General features: G+C 38.7%; 1 protein-coding gene across 1 annotated transcript in view; it reads left to right on the top strand.

Annotated features, from left to right (window-relative positions):
* Window positions 1-955: 955 nt before the first annotated feature.
* Stk33 (serine/threonine kinase 33) overlaps window positions 956-27,668 on the top strand; it is a 90,415-nt gene continuing 63,702 nt past the window's right edge. Inside the window, exons 1-5 of the mRNA XM_027410341.2 lie at window positions 956-1,168; window positions 1,980-2,090; window positions 16,519-16,632; window positions 18,723-18,827; window positions 24,285-24,423. Coding sequence (XP_027266142.1) covers window positions 956-1,168; window positions 1,980-2,090; window positions 16,519-16,632; window positions 18,723-18,827; window positions 24,285-24,423 — 682 coding nt within the window. The remainder of the gene's footprint in view (window positions 1,169-1,979; window positions 2,091-16,518; window positions 16,633-18,722; window positions 18,828-24,284; window positions 24,424-27,668) is intronic.

Raw genomic sequence — 27,668 nt, forward strand, 5'->3', positions numbered from 1 at the left:
TATGAAATTTTCGAAGAACAAATTTAATCAATAAAAATAAACAACTAGTCCTAGGTATCTAAGACGAGAAATACATTTCTTAGAAAAATAAGAGTATTTAATTTTCTATGCTAACAAGTTTATTCCACTTCAAAGGATAAAGTATGTTCTATACCACCAAGCCAGGTGAAGCTATCAATGGAAAATACTTTTAAAGAATATCTGAACTTGGATAACATAAAGCCACAACAGCATGATCCTTGTTGCTTCTCAGGTTTCCAAAGCATTCTCCAATGTGTACCTTGGGAGCACGTTCTTTCTTCCCTCTTCACTTCAGATCTTTCCAGGTTGCTTCCATACAGCCAGTGAGCCTAGCTAGGGAAAATTTAGTGCACACCAATACTAAACTCCAGAAGAACTTGCACCCATTTATTCCTCTTGAAAAGTGAGGGTACTTTTAATATTGCCGTTGAACGTTTACAGCTAGATAGCTTTAGAAAATCAAATTATTCCTTCCTTTAGTGAAGTGTCTAAGAGATATTTGCTCTGAGGCCATTAGCTAGTAGGCTAAAGCTTTAAATCATTGAACCATAGCAATATGTTCTAAGTCAATATTTTTAGATTTTTAAAGCCATAGTTCACCTTAAGAAATACTAAGCTTGGCTTATTGTTGGTTGTGTATCCATGTTATGGTCCAATTTTCTTTTAAGAATGAGCTTTTCTTGGTGGAGTGTTTTGGTTCTGGTTGCTGATTTCCCTGTGATTGGCAGGAAGGTGATAAGAGTTTGTTAAATGGTGCCTTCTCTTCTGCCCACAGCTCTCATGTGTGAAGCGTAGTGCCTCATTAGCCCAAGGACCTCGCCAACCGGAAGTTGTCATTTTTACCAGCAATCCATCACGTCCCCTTTGACCTGGCTTTCTCTTTCACAAAGTGGAAACTTCTCTTTGAAGTTATTTTTGTTATAAATTTAAGCAAATGGCTGATCATGTCTCGGATGAAATGCCTACAAAGTGCCCCCACTGTACCTCTTCAGAGGAACATCGGCTTTGCCTGTGCTCAGCCGTCAACTCTCCGGTTCTGGTGGTGGAAATGTCACAGACATCGAGTATTGGTAGTGCAGACAGTTTTGCTTCACAGGAGAAGAAAAAAGAAAAAAATGCCAGCAGAGAACCTTCCACGAAAGATCTGGTAAATATGGAAGATTATACAACATGAATTGACAGCCCATTCTTCATGCCCATCCCTAGGCTCCTCCCTGTCTTCGAGCCCTTGTCAGCCAATTCAGTGGCTTCTTTCAACTTCTTAGAGAACTGTTTGTTTCCCACAGCAGAGATGAGCAAAGTTGGTAGTTATGTATTTTATGGTACTTTCAATCACTGTCAAAATTATTTCTCAGGATCCCAAACAATTAACATTATCATTCCAGGTCTTAAAAGCTGTTTATACAGAAAAACAAAACAAAACAAAAACTTCTCATTCAAATTTAACGAAATAGGGCTTTTTGGTAGTTTTCTTCAACTGATACAGATTGCTTTATGACAAAGATTAAAGTGTGGCTGTGGCTTCATTATCTAAGATGAAGTTCTAGTTATTTATCTAGAATATAAAATACATTTTGCAAGGTTGGTTCACATGATTTTCAAATAACGTAGGGCTTCTAATCAAACTGATTTGGCTGTATTCATTGGTAAGAAGAGCACAGTGGAAGGCTGTAGTTAATCTAGCACAATTTTGGTGACAAGGAACAGGAAGTTTAGGAAAAGTCAGGCCCTCATTCTTCACCTGAACCTTTTGACATTTGCACCCTCACATGAAGGTCTTCTTTAGCCCAATGAGCCAATGACTTGCACTGCACTCGGGATTTGAAAAAGACAGCAAACTCTTTTGTATACAGTAAATACTATGGCATCCATTAAGGCTGATCCCACTTAGAGTTCATCATTAATAAGAATGTTACATCTTAAGAGTTTTTTTTTTCATAATTCTCTTTCGGTCCTAGTCCACAAGAACAAACGTGGAGAGAAAAGCCTCTCAGCAACAGTGGGGCCGGGGCACTGCCACAGAGGGAAAAGTCCCGCACATAAGGATGGAAAACGGAGCCGACATCGAGGTATGCAGGAAGCAAGCTACAGCTCCTAGAGATGGTCAGCTTTCCTCTTTCTAAAATTCTCTTTTAATCTTTCATCTTTTTAACAGAATTTAGTTATTTTAATTAAATTTTTTTCACAATATATTTTGATTATATTTTACTCTCCTCCAACTCCTCCTGGATCCTCCCCACCTCTTACCCACCCAACTTGATCTCTCTCTCTCTCTCTCTCTCTCTCTCTCTCTCTCTCTCTCTCTCTCAAAATAAATCAAATAAACCTCCAGCCAAAATACAAAATCACAAATAAGCAGTAGAAGATCAAAAAGAAAAATGCCCAAAACCAATATGAACAGCGCGCACACACACACACACACACACACACACACACACACACACACACACAACCAAACAAAAACATGGAGTCCATTTTGTGTTGGCCACATACTCCTGGGCATGAGGCCTGTCCTAGATTGTGGTTAATATTCTTGACACTCAACTGGAGAAATTGATTTTCCCCTTGCCAGCAGGTACCGATTGCAAATAGCTTCTTGGTTAGGGGTGGACTCCACATCCACTTCTCTCTGTGCTGGGACCTCTCTGTTGTGAACCTGTGCAGGTCTTATGAGTGCTACCACTGTCTCTGAGAGTTCGCATGTGAACATAAGACTAGATAGGTCATAGGTCCTATGGAAAAACCTAACACTATTCTTCTTCTAAAGGAACACAGCAATAAAAAATGACTTCAGATGACATAATGCTATACCCATAGATGGGTGTCTTCCTTAACCCTCATCAGGGAAGCTTCTTGCAACAGATGGGAATTAACACAGAGACCCATGACTGGACATTGTGCTAAGACACTTTGGAACACTTAGTTCTAAATGTGATGTCTTCATTAAACTCCTCCCTTATGACTCAGGGATCTATGTGCAAGATGAGGCAGAGGATTGCAAGAGCCAGAGGTGATAGATGACTCCAAGGATAAAGACACAGCAGACCTCAACTTTCAGGTTTCCTCTAAGCCAGTGGTTCTGGCAGAGCAGAAACAATTGAAAACAGTCTCCGAGGAAAGGAAGTAAAGACCACAGTGAAAATCTTAAGTACATTGAAGTTTTTCTAAAGGAATTGCAGGGAAAGCATGAGAATTAGAATTTGGATGCCTGAAACCTGTGTAGAAAGTGGGGAACAGTGGCACCTGTAGTCCCAGTGCTGGGGAAGAGGAGACAGAAATATTGGCACTAACTGGCTGCCAGGTTCACTGAGAGCCTTGCTTCAAAAACTAAGGTGCATTCTTCAATTTCCATGAGTTTTTAGGGTTTCTGCAATTTGTGTTGTTGTTGAATTCTAATTTTAAAGCATGATGGTCTAATAAGATACAGGGGTGTTATTCAAATTTTTGTATCTGTTGAGGTTTGCTATGTTGCTGAGGATGTGTTCAATTTTAGAGAAGGTTCCATGTGGTGCTGAGAAGAAGGTATATTCTTTTGTGTTTGAATGGAATGTTCTATAGATGACTGTTAAACCCAGTTGGGTCATAACTTCTGTTAGTTCTTTTGTTTCTTTGTTAAGTTTCTGTCTGGTGGTCCTGTCTAGTGGTGAGAGTAGGGTGTTGAAGTCTCTCACTGTAAGTGTGTGAGGTTTTATGTGTGATTTCAGTTTTAGTAATGTTTCCTTTACAAATGTGGATGCCTTTGTATTTGGTGCATAGATGTTCAGAATTAAGACTTCATCTTAATGGATTTTTTCCCTGTGATGAATATGAAATGACCTTCTTCTCTTTTGATTGATTTTAGATTGAAGTTAATTGGTTAGATATTAGGATAGCTACACCAGCTTGTTTCTTGGGTCCATTTGATTGGAAAAATCTCATCCCAACCCTTTTCTCTGAGGTAACATCTGTCTTTGAAGTTGAGATGTGCTTTTGTATGCAGCAGAAGGATGGATTCTCTCTTCGTATGCATTCTGTTAGCCTGTGTCTATTTATAGGTGAGTTAAGACCATTAATATTGGGGAAAATTAAGGACCGCCAGGAAATAATCAAAATGAGGGCTGAAGTCAATAAAGTAGAAACAAAGAAAACAATACAAAGAATCAATGTAACAAAGCGTTGGTTCTTTGATAAAATCAACAAGATAGACAAAACTTTATTCAAACTAACCAAAAGGTAAAGAAAAGAGAGAACATACAAATTGACAGAATTTAATCAGAAATGAAAAGGGAGATACAACAATGGACACTGAGGAAATCCAGAGAATCTTCAGGTCATACTTTGAAAACCTGTACTCCACAAAATTAAAAAATTTAAAGGAAATGTACACTTTTCTGGATAGATATCACTTACCAAAATTAAATCAAGAACAGAGAAGTAATTTAAACAGACCTATAAACCCTAATGAAATAGAAGCAGTCATCAAAAGTCTCCCAATCAAAAACAGCCTAGGACCAGATGGTTCCAGTGAAGAATTCTACCAGAAATTTGAAGAACAGCTAATATTAAGATCAAATTGTTCTACACAGTAGAAGCAGAAGTTTCATTGCCAAACAATTTTTATGAGGCTACAATTACCTTGGTACCCAAGCCACACAAAGACACAATAAGAAAGAGAACTATAGACCAATATCCCTCATGAACATTGATGCAAAAATACTCAATAAAATACTGGCAAAACAGGTTGGTCGTCGATGCTCAGAGTCATCTGACACCAGCAACCTGCATGCTGGACCGAGTTCTGTGGTGGGATCCGACACACTGAGGCCCGGTGACAGTTCTGTCTCCAAGTGCTGGCCCGGCTGGACCCGGCATGCCCGAACACTGCCGACGCCCGGGTACAGTGACACCTCCATCCACAAGAAGAGGACCGACATCAGAGTATTGGATCTGTTTGCATCTACACAGTAGAAGCAGAAGTTTCATTGCCAAACAATTTTTATGAGGCTACAATTACCTTGGTACCCAAGCCACACAAAGACACAATAAGAAAGAGAACTATAGACCAAGAAGAGAACCTTGGTCCCACACCCACCAGGAGAGCAAGAAACTCCTGCTACACCCACCAGAAGAAAGGATGAGAAGAGGACAAGGTAAAAGCACAATCAACAACAGAAAACCCAATATGACACCACCAGAGACTAGGGACCATACACCAGCAAGACCTGAACATCACGATGCAGATGAACCAGGAGAGAATGACCTTAAAAGCATCTTCAGAAAAATGATAGAGGACCTCAAAGAGGACATGAGAAAAATCCCTTAAAGAAATGGAAGAAAAAACAAACCAAAAAATACAAGATATCAACAAATCTCTCAAGGAAACAGTTCAAGACCTAAAAACTGAAATACAGACAAAAAAGAAAGCACAATCTGAGGGAATGCTGGAAATAGAAAAGCTGGGTAAATGATCAGGAACTACAGATGTAAGCATAACCAACAGAATACAAGAGATGGAAGAGAGAATCTCAGGAGTGGAAGATACACTAGCAGAAATAGATTCATCAACCAAAGAAAATTTTAAGTCCAACAAATCCCTAACACAAAATATCCAGGAATTATGGGATACTGTGAAAAGACCAAACCTAAGAATAATAGGTATAGAAGAAGGTGAAGAAATCCAACTCAAAGGTGCAGAAAACATATCAACAAAATTATAGAAGAAAACTTTCCCAACCTAAAGAAAGACATGCCAATGAAAATACAAGAAGCCTACAGAAGACCAAATAGACTGAACCAAAAAAAAGGTCTCCTCGCCACATAATTATCAAAACACCAAACATACACAACAAAGAGAAAATATTGAGAGCAGTAAAGGAAAATGGTCAAGTAACCTATAAAGGCAAACCTACCAGAATTACACCTGACTTTTCCATGGAAACTCTAAAAGCCAGAAGGTCCTGGATAGATATTCTACCTACACCAAGAGACCATGGATGACAGCCCAGACTACTATACCCAGAAAAGCTTTCAATCATTTGTAGATGGAGAAAACAAGATATTCCATTACAAAACTAGATTCAAACAATACGTATCCACCAATCCAGCTCTATAGAAAGTTCTGGAAAGAAAACTGCAACCCAAGGAAGTTAACTACAACCAGAAAATTATAGGTAATAGATAAATCCACTTTACCAACAGCCAAAAGGAAAAAGGGATAGAATCCCACACATACTCTCGCCACCATCACCAAATCAAAAACAAACAAGAATGAATGATCAATGGTCATTAATATCCATCAACATTAATGGTCTTAACACCCCTATAAAAAGACACAGATTAGCAGAATGGATAAGAAGGCAGAATCCTTCCTTCTGCTGCATACAAGAATCACACCTCAACTTCAAAGACAGACGGTGCCTAAGAATTAAAGGTTGGGGAAAGATCTTCCAATCAAATGGACCCAAGATACAAGCAATCCTAATATCCAACAAATTGGACTTTAAACTAAAATCAGTCAAAAGAGATGAACAAGGTCACTTCCTACTCCTCACAAGAGAAATCCATCAGGATGAAGTATCAATTCTGAACATTTATGCCCCAAATACAAAGGCATCCACTTTTGTAAAAGAAATATTACTAAAACCCAAATCACACATAAAACTGCACACACTAAAGTGGCAGATTTCAACACCCCACTCTCACCACTGGACAGCAACACCAGACAGAAACTTAACAAAGAAACAAAAGAACTAATAGAAGTTATGGGCCAATTGGACTTAACAGATCTCTATAGAACATTCCATCCAAATAAAAAAAAAAAAAAAATACCTTCTTCTCAGCGCCACATGGAACCTTCTCTAAAATCGACCACATACTTGGCAACATAGCAAACCTCAACAGGTACAAAAAATTGAAATAACCCCCTGTGTCTTATCAAACCACCATGCTTTAAAATTAGAATTCAACAACAACATGAACTACAGAAAACCTACAAACGCATGGAAATTAAGTAACACCCAATTGCACAATTCATGGGTCCAGAAAGAAATAAAAAAGAAATTAAAGATTTCCTAGAATTCAATGAGAATGCAGACACAACATATCCAAACCTATGGGATACTTTGAAAGCAGTGCCAAGAGGAAAGTTCATAGCACTAAATGCCCACATGAAGAAACAGGAGAATAATCACACTAGAGAATTAACAGCACAACTGAAAGCTTTAGAAAACAAAGAAGCCAATACACAGAAGAGGAGCAGATGCCAGGAAATTATCAAATTGAGGGCTGAAATCAATAAAATGGAAACTAGGAGAACAATACAAAGAATCAATATAACAAAAAGTTGATTCTTTGAGAAAATCAACAAGATAGACAAACCTTTATCCAAACTTACCAAACAACAAAGAGTGAACATGCAAATTAATAAAATCAGGAATGAAAAGGGGGACATAACAACAGACACAGAGGAAATCCAGAGAATCATCAGGTCCTACTTTGAAAACCTATATTCATCAAAATTTGAAAATTTAAAGGAAATGGACAATTTTCTGGACAGATTCACTTACCAAAATTAAATCAAGAACAGATAAGCAACTTAAACAGACCTATAACCTCTAAGGAAATAGAAGCAGTCATCAAAAGTCTCCCAACCAAAAAAAGCCCAGGGCCAGATGGCTTCAGTGCAGAATTCTACCAGAAATTCATAGTACAGCTAATACCAATTCTCCTCAAAGTATTCCACACAATAGAAGCAGAAGGGTCATTGCCAAACTCTTTTTATGAGGCTTCATTAACCTTGATACCCAAGCCACATAAAGACACAACTAAGAAAGAGAACTACAGACTAATATCCCTCATGAACATTGATGCAAAAATTCTCAATAAAATATTGGAAAATCGAATCCAAGAACACATCAGAAAAATCATCCATCCCGATCAAGTAGGCTTCATCCCAGGGATGTAAGGATGGTTCAACATACAAAAATCCATCAATGTAATGCACCATATAAACAGACTGAGAAAAAAAAATCACTTGATCATCTCACTAGATGCCGAAAAAGCCTTTGACAAAACCCTTCATGATAAAGATCCTGGAGAAATCAGGAATAACAGGAACATACCTCAACATAATAAAAGCAATATACAGCAAGCTGACAGCCAACATCAAATTAAATGGAGAGAAACTCAATGCAATTCCTCTAAAATCAGGAACAAGACAAGGCTGTCCACTCTCTCCATAGCTCTTCAGTATTGTCCTTGAAGTTCTAGCTAAAGCAATAAGACAACAAAAGGAGATCAAGGGAATACAAATTGGAAAGGAAGAAGTCAAACTCTCACTATTTGTAGATGATATGATAGTCTATATTAGTGACCCGAAAAACTCTACCAGGGAACTCCTACAGCTGATAAAAACCTTCAGCAAAGTGGCAGGATACAAGATTAACTCAAAAAAAAATCTGTAGCCCTACTATATACGGATGGCACTTTGGTGGAGAAAGAAATCAGAGAAACATCACCCTTTACAATTGCCACAAACAACATAAAATACCTTGGAGTAACACTAACCAAAAAAGTGAAAGACCTGTACCGTAAGAATTTTGAGTCTCTAAAGAAAGAAATTAAAGGAGATACCAGAAAATGGAAAGATCTCCCATGCTCTTAGATAGGCAGGATCAACATAGTAAAAATGGCAATCTTGTCAAAAGCAATCTACAGATTCAATTAAATCCCCATCAAAATCCCAACACAATTCTTCACTGACCTTGAAAGAACAATTCTCAACTTTATATGGAGAAACAAAAGACCCAGGATAGCCAAAACATCCCTATACAATAGAGGAATTTCTGGAGGCATCACCATCCCTGACTTCAAGCTCTATTACAGAGCTATAGTCCTGAAAACAGCTTAGTATTGGCACAAAAATAGACAGGTAGAACAATGGAATATAGTTGAAAACCCTGATATTACCCCACACACCTATGAACACCTAATTTTTGACAAACAATCCAAATATATACGCTGGAACAAAGACAACATATTCAACAAATGCTGCTGGTATAACTGGATGCAAACATGTAGAAGACTACAGATAGACCCAAGCCTTTTGCCCTGCACAAAACTTAAGTCAAAATGGATCAAAGACCTCAACATAAACCCAGCCACACTGAACCTATTAGAAGATAAAGTGGGAAATGCCCTTGAATGAATTGGTACAGGAGACCACTTCCTGAACATAACACCAGTAGCACAGACACTGAGATCAACAATTGATAAATGGGACCTCCTGAAACTGAGAAGCTTCTGTAAGGCAAAGGACACAGTCAGCAAGACAAAATGGCAGCCCACAGAATGGGAAAAGATATGCACCAACTCCACATCTGACAGAGGGCTGATCTCCAAAATATACAAAGAACTCAAGAAGCAAGTCTCCAAAACACCAAATAATCCAATTAAAAAGTGGGGTACAGAACTAAATAGAAAATTCTCAATAGAGGAATCTCAAATGGCTGAAAGGCACATAAGAAAGTGCTCAACATCCTTAGCCATCAGGGAAATGCAAATCAACACAACTCTGAGATACCATCTTACTCCTGTCAGAATGGCTAAAATCAAAAACACCAATGACAGTTTATTCTGGAGAGGATGTGGAGAAAGGGGAACACTCCTCCACTGCTGGTGGGAGTGCCAACTTGTACAGTCACTATGGAAATCAGTATGGCGACTCCTCAAGAAAATGGGAATGAGTCTACCACAAAATCCAGCAATTCCACTCTTGGGCATATACCCAAAAGATGCACATTCATACAACAAAGACATCTCTTCCATGATGTTCATAGCAGCATTATTTGTAATAACAGAAACTGGAAGCAGCCTAGATGTCCCTCAACTGAAGAATGGATGGAGGAAATGTGGTACATTTACACAATGGAGTACCACTCAGCAGAAAAAAAAATGGAATCTTGAAATTTGCAGGAAAAATGGGTGGAACTCAAAGAAACCATTCTGAGCGAGGTAACCAAATCATAAAAAGACAAACATGATATGTACTCACTCATATGTGGATTTTAGACATAGAGTAAGGGATTACCATCCTACAATCCACACTGCCAGAGAAACTAGTAAACAAGGAGGACCCTAAAAGAGACAAACTTTGTCCCCTGGAGAAGGGGAAAGGATCACCACCCCCTGAGCAAATTGAGAACATGGGAAGAGGGGGGAGGGTGCTATGAGAATGAGAAGGGAAGAAGAGGAAGGATGCAGAGGTCATGAGGGAGCAGAAAGTTTGAGATTAGAAGAATCTCAGGTGTAGAGTAGAAGAAAGGATATGTGATACGTAGGGTTTTAGTTTTGGGGGTGGTAGGGGAAGAAGGGAGGGAGAAAGGAACTGAGATTGTCATGTAATTCAGTCTTGTTTGTAATTCAAATATATAAAAAGTAAAAAAAAAATACTGGCAAAACGAATCCAAGAACACATCAGAGAAATCATCCACCATGATCAAGTAGGCTTCATTCCAGGGATGCTGGGGATGGTTCAACATACAAAAATCCATCAATGTAATCTACCATATAAACAAACTAAAAAAGAAAAACTACATGTTCATCTCACTAGATGCTGAAAAAGCCTTTGACAAAATCCAACACCCCTTCATGATAAAGGTCTTGGAGAGACCAGGAATAACAGGAACATACCTAAACATAATAAAAGCAATATACAGCAAGCTGACAGCCAACATCAAACTAAATGGAGAGAAACTCAACATGATTCCTCTAAAATCAGGAACAAGACAAGGCTGTCCACTCTCTCCATAGCTCTTCAGTATTGTCCTTGATGTTCTAGCTAAAGCAATAAGACAACAAAAGGAGATCAAGGGGATACAAATTGGAAAGGAAGAAGTCCAACTTTCACTGTTTGTAGATGATATGATAGCTTATATAAGTGACTGGAAAAATCCTACCAGGGAACTCCTACAGCTGATAAACACCTTCAGTAAAGTGGCAGGATACAAGATTAACTAAAAAAATCAGTAGCACTGCTATATATACAGATGATAAATGGACTGAGAAGAAATCAGAGAAATATCAGCCTTTACAATAGCTACAAACAACATAAAATACCCCAGGGTAATGCTAACCAAACAAGTGAAAGACCTATATAGCAAGAACTTTGAGTCTTAAAAGATTGAAAGAAATTAAAGAATATACCAGAAAATGGAAAGATCTCCTGTGCTCTTGGATAGGTAGGATCAACATAGTAAAAATGGCAATCTTGCCAAAAGCAATCTACAGATTCAATGCAATCCCTTTCAAAATCACAGCACAATTCTTCACAGACCTTGAAAAAACAATTCTCAACTTTATATGGAGAAACAAAAGACCCAGGATATACAAAACAACCCTGTACAATAAAGGAACTTGTGGAGGCATCACCATCCCTGATTTCAAGCTTTATTATAGAGCTATAGTCCTGAAAACAGCTTAGTATTGGCACAAAAATATAGGTAGACCAATGGAATCTAACTGAAATCACTGATATTACCCCACACACCTATGAACACCTGATTTTTTTGAAAAATAAGCTAAAATTATACAATGGAATAAAGAAGGCATCTTCAACAAATGGTGCTGGTATAACTGGATGCTGGCATGTAGAAGACTGCAGATAGACCCATGACTATTGCCCTGCACAAAACTTAAGTCAAAATGGATCAAAGACCTCAACATAAACCCAGCCACACTGAACCTATTAGAATATAAAGTGGGAAATACCCTTGAATGAATTGGTACAGGAGACCACTTCCTGAACATAACACCAGTAGCACAGACACTGAGATCAACAATTGATAAATGGGACCTCCTGAAACTGAGAAGCTTCTGTAAGGCAAAGGACACAGTCAGCAAGACAAAATGGCAGCCCACAGAATGGGAAAAGATATGCACCAACTCCACATCTGACAGAGGGCTGATCTCCAAAATATACAAAGAACTCAAGAAGCAAGTCTCCAAAACACCAAATAATCCAATTAAAAAGTGGGGTACAGAACTAAATAGAAAATTCTCAATAGAGGAATCTCAAATGGCTGAAAGGCACATAAGAAAGTGCTCAACATCTTTAGCCATCAGGGAAATGCAAATCAAAACAACTCTGAGATACCATCTTACTCCTGTCAGAATGGCTAAAATCAAAAACACCAATGACAGTTTATGCTGGAGAGGATGTGGAGAAAGGGAACACTCCTCCACTGCTGGTGGGAGTGCCAACTTGTACAGCCACTGTGGAAATCAGTATGGCGACTCCTCAAGAAAATGGGAATGAGTCTACCATAAGATCCAGCAATTCCACTCCTAGGTATATACCCAAAAGAAGTACATTCATATAACAAGGACAGCTGTTCAACCATGTTCATAGCAGCATTATTTGTAATAGCCAGAACATGGAAGCAACCTAGATGCCCCTCAACTCAAGAATGGATGGAGAAAATGTGATACATTTATACAATGGAGTACTACTCACCAGAAAAAAGCAATGGAATCTTGAAATTCGCAGGCAAATGGATGGAACTAGAAGAAACCATCCTGAGTGAGGTAACCCAGTCACAAAAAGACAAATATGGTATGTACTCACTCATATATAGATTTTAGACATAGAGCAATGGATTACCAGCCTACAGTCCACACAGCCAGAGGAGCTAGGAAACAAGGAGGACTGTAAGAGAGGCATACATGGTCCCCTGGAGAAGGGGAAAGGGACAAGAACTCCTGAGCAAATTGGGAGCATGGGGGGAGGGGAGAGTGAGTTAGGAAAAAGAGAAGGAGAGAAGAGGTGGGGAGGGGAAGACATGAGGGAGCAGGAGGTTTGAGTCAGTGAAAGAATAGAGGAGTGCATGAAAAGCGATATCATAGTATAGGGAGCCATTATAGATTTAAAGAAAAATCTGGCACTAGGGAAATGTCCAGAGATCCACATGGATGACCCCAACTAACAATCTATACAATAGTGGAAAGGCTACCTTAAATGCCCTTCCCCTATAATGAGATTGATGATTCCTTTCTAGGCCATCCTAGAGCCTTCATCCAGTAGCTGATGGAAGCAAATGCAGACACCCACAGCTAAATATGAGCTGAACCCCTGGAATCCAGTTGCAGAGAGGGTGGAGTGATGAGCAAAGGGGTCAAGACCATGCTGAGGAAACCCCCGGAAATAGCTGACCTAAGCAAGTTGGGGCTCAGGGACCCCAGTCAGACAGCTGGGGAACCAACATAGGACCAAACCAGACCCCCTTAATGTGGGTGTCAGTTAGGAGGCCTCTGGCAGTGGGTCAGTATTTAGCCCTAGTACAGGAATGGACTTTGGGAGCCCATTCCACATAGAGGGATGCTTTCTGAGCCTAGAAACATGGGGGAGGGCCTAGGCTCTGCTCCAAATGATATGACAGACTTTAAAGATCCCCCATGGAAGGCCTCACTCTCCCTGGGGAGCAGGGTAGGATAAGGGGTTGGTGGGGGTCAGGGGAGGAGGGGAGGAAGAGGGAACTGGGATTGACATGTAAAACAAGCTTGTTTCTAATTAAAATTTAGAAAAAAGGAAAAGAAAAAGATTCAAGCTGGGTTTCTTTTTTTTTTCCCAACTTTTTTATTTGAATTAGAAACAGGATTGTTTTACATGACAATTCCATCAAGCAGAGTTTCTTAACCTTGGCTTCACATTGGAGTCACTTAGCAATACTATAATAAAGATGATGGACTCCTGGGGCCCTATTCTAAAAAACAAACAAACAAACAAAAAAAACAAAAACAAAAGAAAACTAAGGTGGAAAATGATTGAAAAAGATACCTGGTATTGACCTCTGACCTCCACCCACTCTTGAACACATGGTATGCACACCCACACATGAACATGTTACACCCAAGAACAAAAGCAGAAAAAGAGAAAGAAATATAACCATTTGAAAATTAAAGCATATCCCTTTAAGATATGCTTAAAGGAACTACGAAGAGAATAATCATAAGAAACACTGCATTCATATTATGTAACTTTAAGAATTGTTTTGTTAATTTATTTGAAGTTATTAGGAAAACTTGAAACATTTTGACTTAGAAAGTGTAAACTGTTTTTGAAATAAAACATACTTAAAGCAATATATAAATTTACCAAGTTTTAAATTTAGCCACAAGAATCTTTCTAAAAGCAAAATGTGTTCATTATGAAAATGTAGCTGTGAGTTAGAGATGACCAATTTAGTATTTACCTTTACTTCATTTTACCCTATTTTTCTTCATGAAATTGTACAATATTGAAATTTATGCATACTTTAGAGAAGTAACCTTCAGTATGATAGCTGAAATGTAGGTTTCTCTCCCTGTTAACATGGACAGGCTGATTGTAAATACTTTGACTATTTGGGAGAGAATAATAAACAAAGTTACAGTTAGTTGTTTATGATTTTACACATAGCTATCCTTCATATTTTGAAGAGCATCTTTCTAGACATCAACATCAGCATCTCCACATAACCCATGTTTAACAAGGGATTGTGTCACAGGTGCTTTTTATGTTTTATACTATTAACAATTTCCTATGTCAATACAAACCTTTCTAAAATACCATTTTTTGGTCCCATCCCCTTAAAATTAGTAGAGCCCATAAGTCATTTCCTTTTTTATTTTCAGCATTTTGGGGTAATGTACCAGGCAGTTAGTTGAAGAAAAGCTTAAATTATAAATATAATGGAATATTATCTACTTTAAACATTCTACTTAGACCACTGTTATAATACTCTATCCAAATTATGGTTCTGTATGTTTAGAGAGAGATAAATGTTTAAGTTTTGGGGATAAATTTTGGAAAGGAGTAAAAAAAGATGAGTTTGTTCTGAGGGGGGAAATTCAGGTAAATGACCATTTTATTGAAGATATAATATATAAAGCCTAGATGAGAGCTGCATGTAAATGTAACAAAATTTAAATGTCTTTGTTTTTGTAATTAATTACCTAAGTTTTCTGACTTCCATTCTCACTACTATGTTATTACATGGTATCAGGGAGGAAGGGGTGAGGTTTTTTTTAAGAGACACAAAAGGAATAGTTCCATGAGCAGCCATCTAAAAATTAAAAATGAATCAGAATAAGCAAGAAAGTGGTAGTAATATTTGAGGACCAGTCATGCTGAGAGTAAAAGTAAAGGGACAGTCACCATGTTACAGCTCAGGAGGGAAACCCTTCACGGGGCATTCAGTCTTCTAGAAAAGCAAGACAGAAATGAAAACAGAAGAAAGTGTGAGCAGTGCAGGACCTGTTTGGTCAAGTAACCACACAGAGTGGAATCTCTAGGGAGGCTTTGGCAGTCCAGCCCCACAGAGGCTGCACCTGGTGGCTGTGACTCACTGTTGTCCCATGTGTTAGTCCCTGTGTGTGATGGGTTCAGAAACTCATCAGGACTCTGCAGATGATTTGCAGCACAGAATCTGACTCCTGCCAGTCCTCAAGAAATGCAAATGTAATGAGTTATGTGGTTTTTATTTTGCACTGTGAACCAGAACACTGCTGTTGGCCAAACCAATCCATTTTCTCTTTGAAAACAAAAATTAAATGGTAAGTCAGAAAGATTCTTGATTTAGGTCAAAGGTTCTCAACCTGTGGGTCATAACCCACTTAGAGGTTGTGTATTAGATATTTACATTGCAATTCACAACAGTAGCAACGTTAGTCATGAAGTAGCAACAAAATAATTTTATAGTTAGGGGCCACTATAGCATGAGGAACTGTATTAAAGAGTTGCAGCATTAGGAAGGTTGAGAACCACTGGTTTAGATTGTAGTATCATGGATAGTGTATTTTCTTCTTGCTTCTGATTTTTAAAATTTTCTGTTACTATTTTCTTTTCTAGAATAAAATGAATAATGGAAAGAAAACTAATACACAGATTAAGGAGATAAAAAGCACTTTTAGTTAAAGAAGGAGGCAGTTCACTTTTTTAGGATCGAACTAAGGTTCTTTGCATGACAGACAAATGCTCAACCATTGAGCTACAACCCAGTCTGTCTGATGGTTATTAACATTGATTTCATGAGTGTGACTCTCAGTGTTTTGGGGGGAACTTTTGCTGAATGTATTGTTTATGCATATATATGTATGTATACATCAAGTTAATATTTTTATTAATATTTCACTTTTCTGTATAAAATATTTCATTTTGTTAATGAAATTTTATAATAGTATTATTTTTATAATGTGTAGATTGAAAGAAATCAATTTCTATATTTTTGAACTTCCCCCATTTTGCAATTAGAAGTTTTGTGGTTTTCTTGCAAAAAGTAAATAATTATTAAAAGTCGTTGAAACCTGATTGTGGCTAATTAAGATGTATTTGTTACTACTGAAGCAAATTCATAGTGTCACTATTTGCTCTTACCCTAGATCAGAATTCCTCCTCCCTTGGGCTGATATCTCTCAGTACTGTGTGTTCATTCTTAATTCCTGATGAATGCCACAGAGACAGAGGAACTCTTGTTTTGTCTCCAGGAATTCTATACCTTCGGAAGAATATTGGGACAGGGAAGCTTTGGAATGGTCACTGAAGTTACAGACAAAGAAACAGGAGCTAAGTGGGCAATTAAAAAAGTGAATAAAGAGAAGGTAAGGCTCCCCAGTGCAGCATCCGCAGGGTTCAGTGCCAGGGTAAGGTAGGGGTGGGCAGTGCAGCTTTCCACACTAACCCAAGTTGTGTCTCCCTTGAGGGCCTGGGCTGGGCTAACTGCTGGAGAAACGTGGGTACTGCTCTGGTCTCCTGTGAAGGGCCTACATCCTGCTCTTAGGTAGACATGTGCTGTCTGGAAAATGCAAAAGCATCAGCATTGTCAATATAACCAAATAAATAAATTTCACAAGTGAATTTGAAGTCAGAACTGGCCTCAGTTTATGTAGGTGTAGGGCTAGATGTCTCAGGTGAAAGTAAATCCTGTTGCCCTCCGGAGTTATTTGATACACTTTTCTTATATTGTCTCATTTAATTCTCTTTCCTTACTTTGGCCAACCCTCCTCCAATCTAGTCTACTGTCCCTGTGTATCTGCTGTACTACCTCTCTATTACTTGTTGGCAGGGGACTAGGCAGAATCTAAGATCTCAAACTTTTCATCAGCCCTCTTCAACTTTAAAAAATTCTGTCTGGATAAGGAAACAAAATGACACCGTCAATGGTGTTTTTTTCTTGGATTTATGGTAACAAGTATTGGATCTATAAAATTTTAAATAGTAGCCTATATGTGTTTTTTTGTAATTGTTGAAAATTTCCAAGTTTAATGAGGTGACATATCAACTTTAATAAAGCAATTAAGCGCCTTCCTAGCACATTTTGCAATTCTTTTGAACTCTAGGTGACACACACCACAGGGCTGCCTGGCATGCTGGCTGTGACTTTTTTTGTTGCCAGTTAGGGTTGAAGATTCAATCTGAGGATTATATTTGCCACTTTAGGAATTTTTCACTCATATACTGATATTGGGAGTACAGTATACTAAAATAACAAAATAAAATGATACTGTCAATACAGGAACTGAACAGTATATGATTACAGTCCATATATGTCAAGTCATTTGGGGGAAGAGGCAGGAACAGAATTGAGATAAGTAGCAGGAGAAATGGTGCTAACCTTCCAGATCTGCTCTTCACAGGGATTCACTCCTCATGGTCACTATTTCTCAGTGCTCTAGGCTAAGCTTAAAATGTGCTTTAACCCTCCTTGAGTGGGGTGCAGCAGAGTGGTCAGTATCCTCCTCACACAATGATGGTGAAGCTCCAACAGGAAAGGGAATTGGAAGTGGGGATGGCCATAAGTAAAATTTTAACTAGAAAATGTTTGCCTTATGATCAATCTGTTCCCTTAAGAACCATTATGTACATTCACAAATTGGGTCTAAAGGTGTGTGCAGAAATAGTTGCTTTATAACCTCTTTCAAGAATATTTTTGTGTTGAAAAAAGACAGAAATAAAAAAGGAGAATATTATAAGATAATGGCAATTTCAGTATCAGGGGAGCACCCTAGAATTTCCTAGATGATTAGACAATCTTACCTACATCTGAAGGACAACCATGCATTCCCTGGAGATCTCTTCATTTTACCTTTTGTTCCAGGCATGGTAAGGATTAGATGTTAGGAGACACAGGGGCTATTGAACTAGTCTGAAGGCAAGGACTCTGTCTCTCTGTCTCCTCAGTTAATCAGGGAGACCAGAGTGTAACATGTACAAGGGTAAATATAAGATCCCATTGCCTAGTGTGTGTGCATATATATAAAAGTGATATGTCATGTGTATATATTATATATTCTGTATATCATACATATAAAAGATCAAAACAAGACATAAAAGAAAAGTTTTCTGTTATGAAGCCATCTCTGATTGATATCCCTACCAATATGCAAAAGGATCACTTCAATTGAAGGGAATATCAAAAAGATATGCTAAAATTCTGAGGGGTCAAAGGCCATGTTGTAGCTAACAGTTGTAGAAACAGTTCAAGAGATTGATTGAAGCCAAATGAAATACAACTTAAAATTGGACAAGGGAAAGAAGGGGCAAAATTTGATCTGATTATGGGATAAAGTTCTTGATATCATTTAAGAAAGACACTATTCAAAACTTCAGGAAAAGGTGTAAGTACATAACTTTCATATTGAGGAGCGTAGAAGTGGCATTCCCACATGCAATCTGTTTCTTCACTGACTAGGCTGGAAGCTCAGCGGTGAAGTTACTTGAGCGGGAGGTGAACATCCTAAAGAGTGTCAAACACAAACACATCATCCATCTGGAGCAAGTGTTTGAGACACCTAAGGTAAAGTTCCACCAGGTGCTACAGTTTGAAGGTTGTTATCATCACAAAATGAATATTGTTCCATTTTGAAGTGGCCCTCTGGGGTGCAGTTGCTCATGTCCTTGGCAAAAGCCTGCCACCAGAGATTGATGAGAACATTTTCCAGGACTTTTATTATTGATTGTATAATTAGGTGTGCAATGATTAGATTGATGTCTTTAGTTACATGTTGTGGGTGGCACATTAGAAACAAATGTTTAAGATTAGAATAGCTTCATGCAAGTCAAATAGTGAGTAGAGCTTTCTCCTAGATGGCATCCTTTTGCATTTGTTTTTGTTTCTACTAGAGACCATTCAATTATTGTCAAGATATTGCAAGATTAGCTTCATGATCAAAGTGAAGAGGTTTACTTGGCATGGTGTAGAAAATACTTTTAAAATTTTTTTCTCATACATTATATCTGGAGTGCAGTTCCCCATGCCCCCCAGTTGCCCTATCCCTCTCTCCCAGATCTCCTCCTCTGTTTCTCTTCAGGAAAGAGCAGTCCTCCCAGAGATACCACCCAAACAGGGAATAACAAGTTCTTACCTTTGTCTGTTCCAGTGTGTTTTGTCTCCTTTCTTTCCTAGATATTATCATTCTCTAATCTTAACTGTAGGGTTTTCTTTTCCCCATTAATGTGGGCATCACTTGCACTACCTGGAAGCAATATACTATGTGGTTAGGCATGTGAACAGATGGTCTGTTTCTTTAAATCCTGATTCCCCCACTTTTTAGCTGTGAGAACATGGCCAAGTTGGTCAACTTCTCTCTGTGTAAGTGTCTCACCTGTGAAGTGCTGACTCATCTGGTTGTTGAAGGATTAAAGATGAATGGGACTATGGGTATAAGGCATCAGTCTCATCAGATGTTAGATATTGTTTTTCATTTTTGATGCCAGACTTGAAAGTAGCTACTAATAGTCAATTTGGGTTATGCATTACACTTTATTAGCTGAAAGTGCTTGGCAGCTGTCCTTTTTCCTTTTTGGTGGTCCTGAAGGTCAGACCCCTGGCCTGTGCATGTTAAGTGTTGGCCTACTTCTACCACCAAGCTATACCTCCATGCTGAATTGTGACTTCTTTTATCCCCAAGTATTCTTTAAACAACTTTGTTCCTTGTCATCAGTTTTTCAAAAATTATTTATGTGTATGAATGTTTGGTCTGTCTGTATGTCTGTTTTCCTTTTGCATGCCTTGTGCTCACAGAGGTCAGAAGAGGGCTATAGCTTGTCTGGATCTGGAGAAGACAGTTGTGAGCCACCACATGGATGCTGGGAATTGAAGCCGGTCTTCGGCAGTAGTAACAAGTGGTCTTAACACAGAGCCATCTTTCCAGACTCTTTATATTAAGTTTTAGGCAGTTGGATTTCGATGAATCTTGATAAAGTTCTCTTCATATTTCTTGTGCTTGGGGTTCATAGAACTTCTTGGGTCTGTGAATTTGATTTTCATCTGATTTAGAATAAATTTTAGTAATTATTTCCTTAAGTATTTTTTTTCTGTTTCCATGCCCTACTCTGGAAACTACTTTGGTACATATGCCAGATGACTTGACACAGCTCACAGTATACTCCTATTCTGCTCATTTTCCATCATTTGCCATGTTCAGACTGTGTAATTTGTATTTTACCATGAATTCAGATTCACTAATTTTTTAAATAACATCTAAGTTTTATTATCTCACCCAGTGGAAATTCCATTTCCTTCATGTGTATATTCAACATTTGACCTTAACATACTCAGTGTCTCCACACTTCATGAATATAATGATAGGAACTAGAGTCCTTTTCCTACTAATTGTACTGTGTACATCATTGTTAGTTCAGTTTTGATGGGCCTTTCCTCCTTCATTCTGGGTTATATTTTATTACTATGTACATCTGTTACTTACAAATTTATTTCCCTATTTTTGTCTTTTAATACAAGGTCTGACTATGTAGGCCAGGGTGCTCTAGAAATTCTTACATAGCCAGACTGGCCTGGAACTTGTGAACCTCCCTTGTCAGCATTTGAGTGCTAGAATTTCAGGTGTGCACTCACTACCAAGCCTGGTTACCAGCTAATTTTAATTGGCTGCCAGATATTGTAAAAATTACCATTTTGGGTGCTAGAGTTTTATATTCTTATAACTATTTTTAGGAGAGATGATATGGTCTCATTACATAACACAGAAATTAGTGAATCTTCTGCCCCAGCTTCCAGTGGCTGAGATTATAGGCATGCACCGCCATGTCTGGCTCTAGTAACGATTCTTGGACTTTGTTTTATGACATAGTGAGTCATTTGGAGACAGTTCAGTGCCTTTGGGGCTTGATTGGCCCTTTGTGAGGGCCAACAGAGTATCCTCTTGAGTCAGACATGCTACCATTGTGCACGAGGCCAGCCAACAGAGTATCCTCTATAGGACTAGTTTTCCCCTTCTACTGAGGTGAGGCCTTCTGAATACTCATAGTCTCTCTAATGCTACATGAATTATGGGATGTCTCTCTCTGGCTAATGGAAACACAGCATCCCTGCCCCGCATGAGCACCAGTAACTGTCCCCTCTGGCCTTTCACATGGTTAGTTCCCAGTTTGGGGAAAATGCACATACTGATTAACACTCTGTTGAAGATTCTAGGAAGAATCTCTCTCTCTCTCTCTCTCTCTCTCTCTCTCTCTCTCTCTCTCTCACTCTCACTCTCTCTCTCTCTCTTTCTCTTCTGTGTACAGATTTCCCCTCTTTGATATTCTTCCCTGGAAACTTTAGTTGTTTTGGCTTTTCTGGACTCCCATCTACTGAATTCATAGAGGCCCCTGGACCTGCAAGCTCTCCAAGGTGTATTTCTGTAGGCTGCACACTTGACCTTGGCAGTTTTGAGCAGCTTCTTCCCTTCCTATCATTGCTGCTATTCTCTGCAGGCTCTGTGCTGCCACCTAGTCCCATAGATACTCTTCTCACCTGTGCTGTAGATATGCACAATTGTGTCTAAGAATTGTAAGACTTGAGTAATACACTGTATCACGATAACTTTGATCAGCACACATTTAACATTTAAAAAAAGATTTTATTTTACCACCCTCATGCAGCACCCTCAGAGTCCAGAAGAGGGCGATGGATTCCCCTGGAACTGGAGTTACAGATGCCTGTGAGCTGTCATGGGGGTGCTGGGAATGGAACTGGTTTTCTCAAAGAGTAGCTCTTAACAACAGTTGTTAAGTGTTGTTAAGAGCACTCTAACAGTGCTCTTAACAACTGCCATCTTGTGCATTTTATAAATTGGCATTAATTTATTTTGTAACTATTGCTAATGCAACTTTCCCTTCCAAATAGTTCACTTTACAGTTCACATTCCTAGCTGTCCTGTAGTGCTCGCTGTCAATGAAGAAAGTATGGCCCAGTTCAAAGGCTTATTTGCCAGATGTTTCAGACACTTTAAAATCGTAAAGCAGCCTGAAATTTATTGAATCAGAATTGTGGCTCTAGGAAGAAAGATACTTACATCTCTCTCTGCTTTAATCACAGTGATTGAACATAGACGTTGGATTAGCAGCTGTTACAAGAACAGCATTAGACCCCCAAATCTTCAGAACAGCAGAACTCTAGAATACATGTGAGAATGGAAACTTGGAGGGTAATTGTGTCTGATGGCAGTGTCTATGGAAAAGGCATGCCTTTTAGTTGAATAGAAATCTTTGACTCAATAAGTGACCTTACCGTCACATATCTAAAGACATCTTAATAAAGAATAGACACAGAAGAGGCATTTCATCCTTGCTTCTTGGTCACTGAGTTCCACTGTCTCTTCTTTGGTACTTTCCATATCTTTTTCTTTTCTCCTGTGGTGGTTAATATTATAAACTCGATAGAGTATAGAACCATCATGGAGACAAACCTTTAGGCACACCTGTAAAGAATTATTTACATTAAATGAGCCTTTGGTCATGCCTATGAGGGATTATCTTAACCAGGTTAATTGAAGTAGGAAAACCCACCCATTATGGGCAGCACTATTTTATTGACTGGGGTCCCAGACCAAATAAAAAGGAGAAAGTGGGGGCAAGTGAGGATGTTCAGTGGGCTAAGGTTCTTGCTTCCAAGTCTACTGACATGACCCCAGATCTACAGGGTAGAAGAGAACAAGTTGTGCTTTAATCTCTAAAGGTATGCTGGGGCATACAAGAACACACACACACACACACACACACACACACACACACACACACACACACACTTAAATCAATTTAAAAATTTAAAAATAGTTTTTAAAAAGGAGAAAGTAGTTGAGCACTAGCACTCACTGTTCTCTGCTTCTTGATTGGATGCTGTGTGATCAGCCACCTCATGCTTCTGAAGCCGCCAGCCAGCGTCTTTCCCATCATAATAGACTGTACCTTGAACTGTGACCTAGAATACACCCTTTCTCCTTTAAATTACCCCTATCAGGATAGTTTATTACAACAAGAAAACTAAGAAACCACCCCCTTTCTTGTGTTCAGCCCATGCCTCACAGGTCCCCCTGTTCACACAGGCAGCCTATGAAGTTAGTCTGGTCTGCTGCCTGTTTCTATAGGGCCCATGAGATAAGTTCTCTACATCTCCAAATAAATGACAAAATGTGAAAGAACAGTGTTTCATGACCTTAAAAATTACACCAGACTCAGATTTCTGAGTCTGTAAATATAGCATTGTATTGCTTATGGCTTATCTCGAGGCAGCTGCTGTGTTGTGCTGTTATAAAAGAGACCATGTTGTCCACAGAGACCATAATGGTTACTCTTGGGTTTGGTCTTTATAGAAAAATTTTGCTGAACCCTGCTTTACATTACCGTTGTAGTGTTGACCTAGAAATGCAAAATTGACACCATACAACTTTTACCTAAAGACTCTGATTTTAACACCTCCAATGCCTTGTTTCGTATGGGGCTTGGGAAGTCTATAGTCTTTGAGCTTGCTATCGAAGGCTCTGCGAACTTGTTCCACCATTTCCTTTTAGCCTCACGCTTAGCCAGCTTCTTCTTTCTCACCCTACAGTCTCCAGTACTGTTAACAGAGATCTGTGTGTTATTCTAATAGCTGCTTTGTTCAGGCTTTAGGGGCTTTATATACTGGCCACCAGACCTGCCTGGTTTTCCTCCACCTTTCCTGCCCAGAAGTTACTGCTCACACATTCAGTCTTAATTCTCCTTGGTGAGCATTCTTTGTGCAAGGCAGCCTCTTCCACAGGCCCATGGCATGTTAGACTGTTAGTACATACCACATGATATTGTAACTCTGTTGAACTTCCTGAGGTCAGCACTATGTCTCCTGTTCCTGTGTTCCTTTGTATTCAGTGTAATAGTTTGTATGTAAGACATTTTCAAGTGAATAAATTAAGATTGTGATCACAGTTGTGGTTTATAATACATATAACCTCATAACTTTCTCATATTCTGAATTTTAAATATGTAATGTCAGCAAATGTACCTGGTGATGGAGCTTTGTGAGGATGGAGAGCTCAAAGGAGTTCTGGATAAAAAGGGGCACTTCTCAGAGAACGAGACAAGGTTGATAATTCAAAGTCTTGCATCAGCCATCGCGTATCTTCATAACAAAGGTAAGAAGAGGACTGTTCACCTCACCATCTCCATAAATGAAGACATCACTGTTGTTTAAGTGGGATGATCTTTAGGACTCATAATCATGTTAGTAGAACTTGGTAATGTAAGTGGATAATAATTACATTTCCATATTTTTCCTTTTAATTATATTTATAGACATTTTAATTAGCAACAATGCAAGCATATAATTACACTGTATATGGAAGAGCAAACAGTCATGATCATTTTTATTCTAGAAGTTTAAGACGTAGCTAATATGATCAAAATCAAAGTAGATAAAGTGAATTTTCCTAAAATAGTTGTATATTAATATCATTAAAACTGTACATGTTCTAGCCTCATAAAATAGTACACTTCAGTTTTAGAGCAGTTTGGGTTCAAAACAGAAGGAACAGAAGTTTCCAGTATACACCCTGGTGCCACATATGCAGAGTGGTCTCATTATGGTCCCCTAAACTCTGTAGTTTGCATTAGGATTCATTATTGGTATTTTTGATTTTTTGATTTCATTTTACATTCCAACCACAGTTTTCCCTCCCACCCCTTGCCTCCTTCTACCCTCTTAACTTCCCCATAGACCACCCCCAGTCCACTCACAGGTAAGGGTTCCCATGAGGAGTCAACATAGTCTGGCACAATAGGTTGGTGTAGGGCCAGGCCTCTCTCCCATGCATTAAGAATGAGCATGGCATCCCACCATGGGGAGTGGACTCTAACAAGCTAACACATGTACCAGGATAATATCATGATCCTACTGCCACTGAGCATGGCATCTCACCCTAAGGAATTGGCTCTACATTATCGGTATTTTTAATTCTATTGGTTTTGACAAATTTATAGTAATATTACCTATTAAGATATCATTTGGAGATCAGTGGGAAGCCTGAGATGCAGGCTTGGATCAGTGTCAGTGGAGGCCAGAAGCACAGCCTAGAAGCAGCTGTAGAGGGAGACTTGAGCTTCATGCCCAGAAGCAGCATCATAGGTAGGCCTGAACCACCAGCCCAGAGCAGTATCAGAGGGATGCCTGAGCCTCAGGCCTTGGAGCAGGTCAGAGGGAGGCCTGAGCCTCAGGCCCAGGAGCACTGAACATCCGCTGGGTGAGACGACAGTATCTGTTTTCAGCAGTAGCTTCCAGAAACAATCACAAGAAGTTCCTCCAGGAAGAGTACCTGTGTCCCAGCCAGCATCCGCTGCCATTTCAAGGTTGGAGATAACCCACTACTACATTGATCACTGGCCCCTCAACTCTACTTACACCTCCAACAGGAGGAGCGTCTATCTGCACTGTAGCCTCACCTGCACTTCAAAGAGCAACCACCTGAGCCTTGGGCCCACTTCTGCCAGGAGGAACATTCACTGAGGCTCTGCTCTGCTTGTGCCTGAAGGAGTCAATGGAGCCACAGCCCTCAACTATACCAATTGGAGAAAGAGAGACTCCCTGAAGCAAAGCTCCACCTAAACCAATTAGAGGAAAAGATGTGTAGACAACAAGGTAAGAACACACTCAAAAATATAAAGAGCAATAAGGCACCACTAGAAACTAGTGGTGCTACAACAGCAAGACCTGAACATCCCAACACAAATGAATTAGAAGAAAATGACCTAAAATAACTTGATGAGGATAATTGAGGCCCTGAAAGAGGAAATGAAAAATTCCCTTAAAGAAATGGAGGAAGAGACAAATAAAAAATTAGAAGATATTGACAAATCCCTTAAAGAAAACTAAAAAAAGCAATCAAACATCTGAAGGAAACTATTCAAGACTTGAAATCTGAAATAGAGACAATAAAGAAAACACAAACCGAGGGAATCCTGGAAATGGAAAATCTGGGTAAATGATCAGGAACCAAAAATACAAGCATAAACAACAGAATTCAAGAAATAGAAGAGAGAATCTCAGGTGTTGAAGATACACTAGAGGAAAAAGATTCATCAGTCAAAGAAAAATTTAAATCCAACTAATCCTTAACACAAAACATGCAGGAAATCTGGGACACCATGCAAAGACCAAACCTAAGAATAATAGGGATAGAAGAAGGAGAAGAAGTCCAACTCAAAGGCACAGAAAATATATTCAACAAAATCCTATAAGAAAACTTTCCCAACCTAAAGGAGAACATGCCTATGAAAATACGAGAGGTTTACAGAACACCAAATAAACTGGACCCCCCCAAAAGAAGTCCCTTTGCCACATAATAATCAAAACAATAAACATACAGAATACAAAAGAATATTAGGAGCTGCAAAGGAGAAAGGCCAGGTAACATATAAAGCACCTCATGGAACCATCTCAAAAATATACCACATACTCCCTAACAAAGCAAACCTCAAGAGATACAAAAAATTGGAATAAACCCCTGTATCCTATCTGATCACTACAACTTAAAGTTAGAAGTCAACAGCAACATTAATTTCAGAAAGCCCACAAACACATGGAAATTGAACAATGATCAACTGAACCACCACTGGGTGAAGGAAGAAATAAAGAAAGAAATAAAAGACTTCCTAAAATTTAATGAAAATGACCTCACAACATATCCAAACTTATGGGACACAATGAGAGCTGTGCTGAGAACAAAGTTCATAGCTCTAAATGCCTACACGAAGAAGCTGGAAAAATCTCACACTAGTGAATTAACAGAAAGTGCTAGAACAAAAAGAAGCAAACTCACCCAGAAGGAGAAGATGGCATGAAATAGTCAAATCAAAGGCTGAAATTAATGAAATAGATACAAAGAAAATAATGCAAAGTATCAGTGAGACAAAGAATTGGTTCTTTGAGAAATTCAACAAAATAGACAAACCTTTGTCTGATTTAGCAAAATCAGAAATGAAAGGGGACATAGCAATAGACACTGAGGAAATCCAGAGAATCATTAGGCCATACTTCAAAAACCTGTACTCCACAAAATTGGAAAACTTTAAGGAGATGGACAATTTTCTAGATAAGTACATATACCAAAATTAAATCAAGAACAGATAAACAACTTATATACACCTATAACTCCTAAGGAAATAGAAACAGTTATCAATAGTCTCTCAACCACAAAAAAGCCCAGGTCCAGATGGTTTCAAAGAAGTTCAAAGATGTTCAAAGAAGAGCTAATACCAATACTCCTCAAATTATTCCACACTATAGAAACAGAAGGAACATTGCCAAACTATTTTTATGAGCCTACAGTTACCCTGATATGCAAACCACACAAAGACACAACTAAGAGAATTACAGACCAATTTC

Source organism: Cricetulus griseus, chromosome 3 (assembly GCF_003668045.3).
Source record: "Cricetulus griseus strain 17A/GY chromosome 3, alternate assembly CriGri-PICRH-1.0, whole genome shotgun sequence".
Lineage (NCBI taxonomy): Eukaryota > Metazoa > Chordata > Mammalia > Rodentia > Cricetidae > Cricetulus > Cricetulus griseus.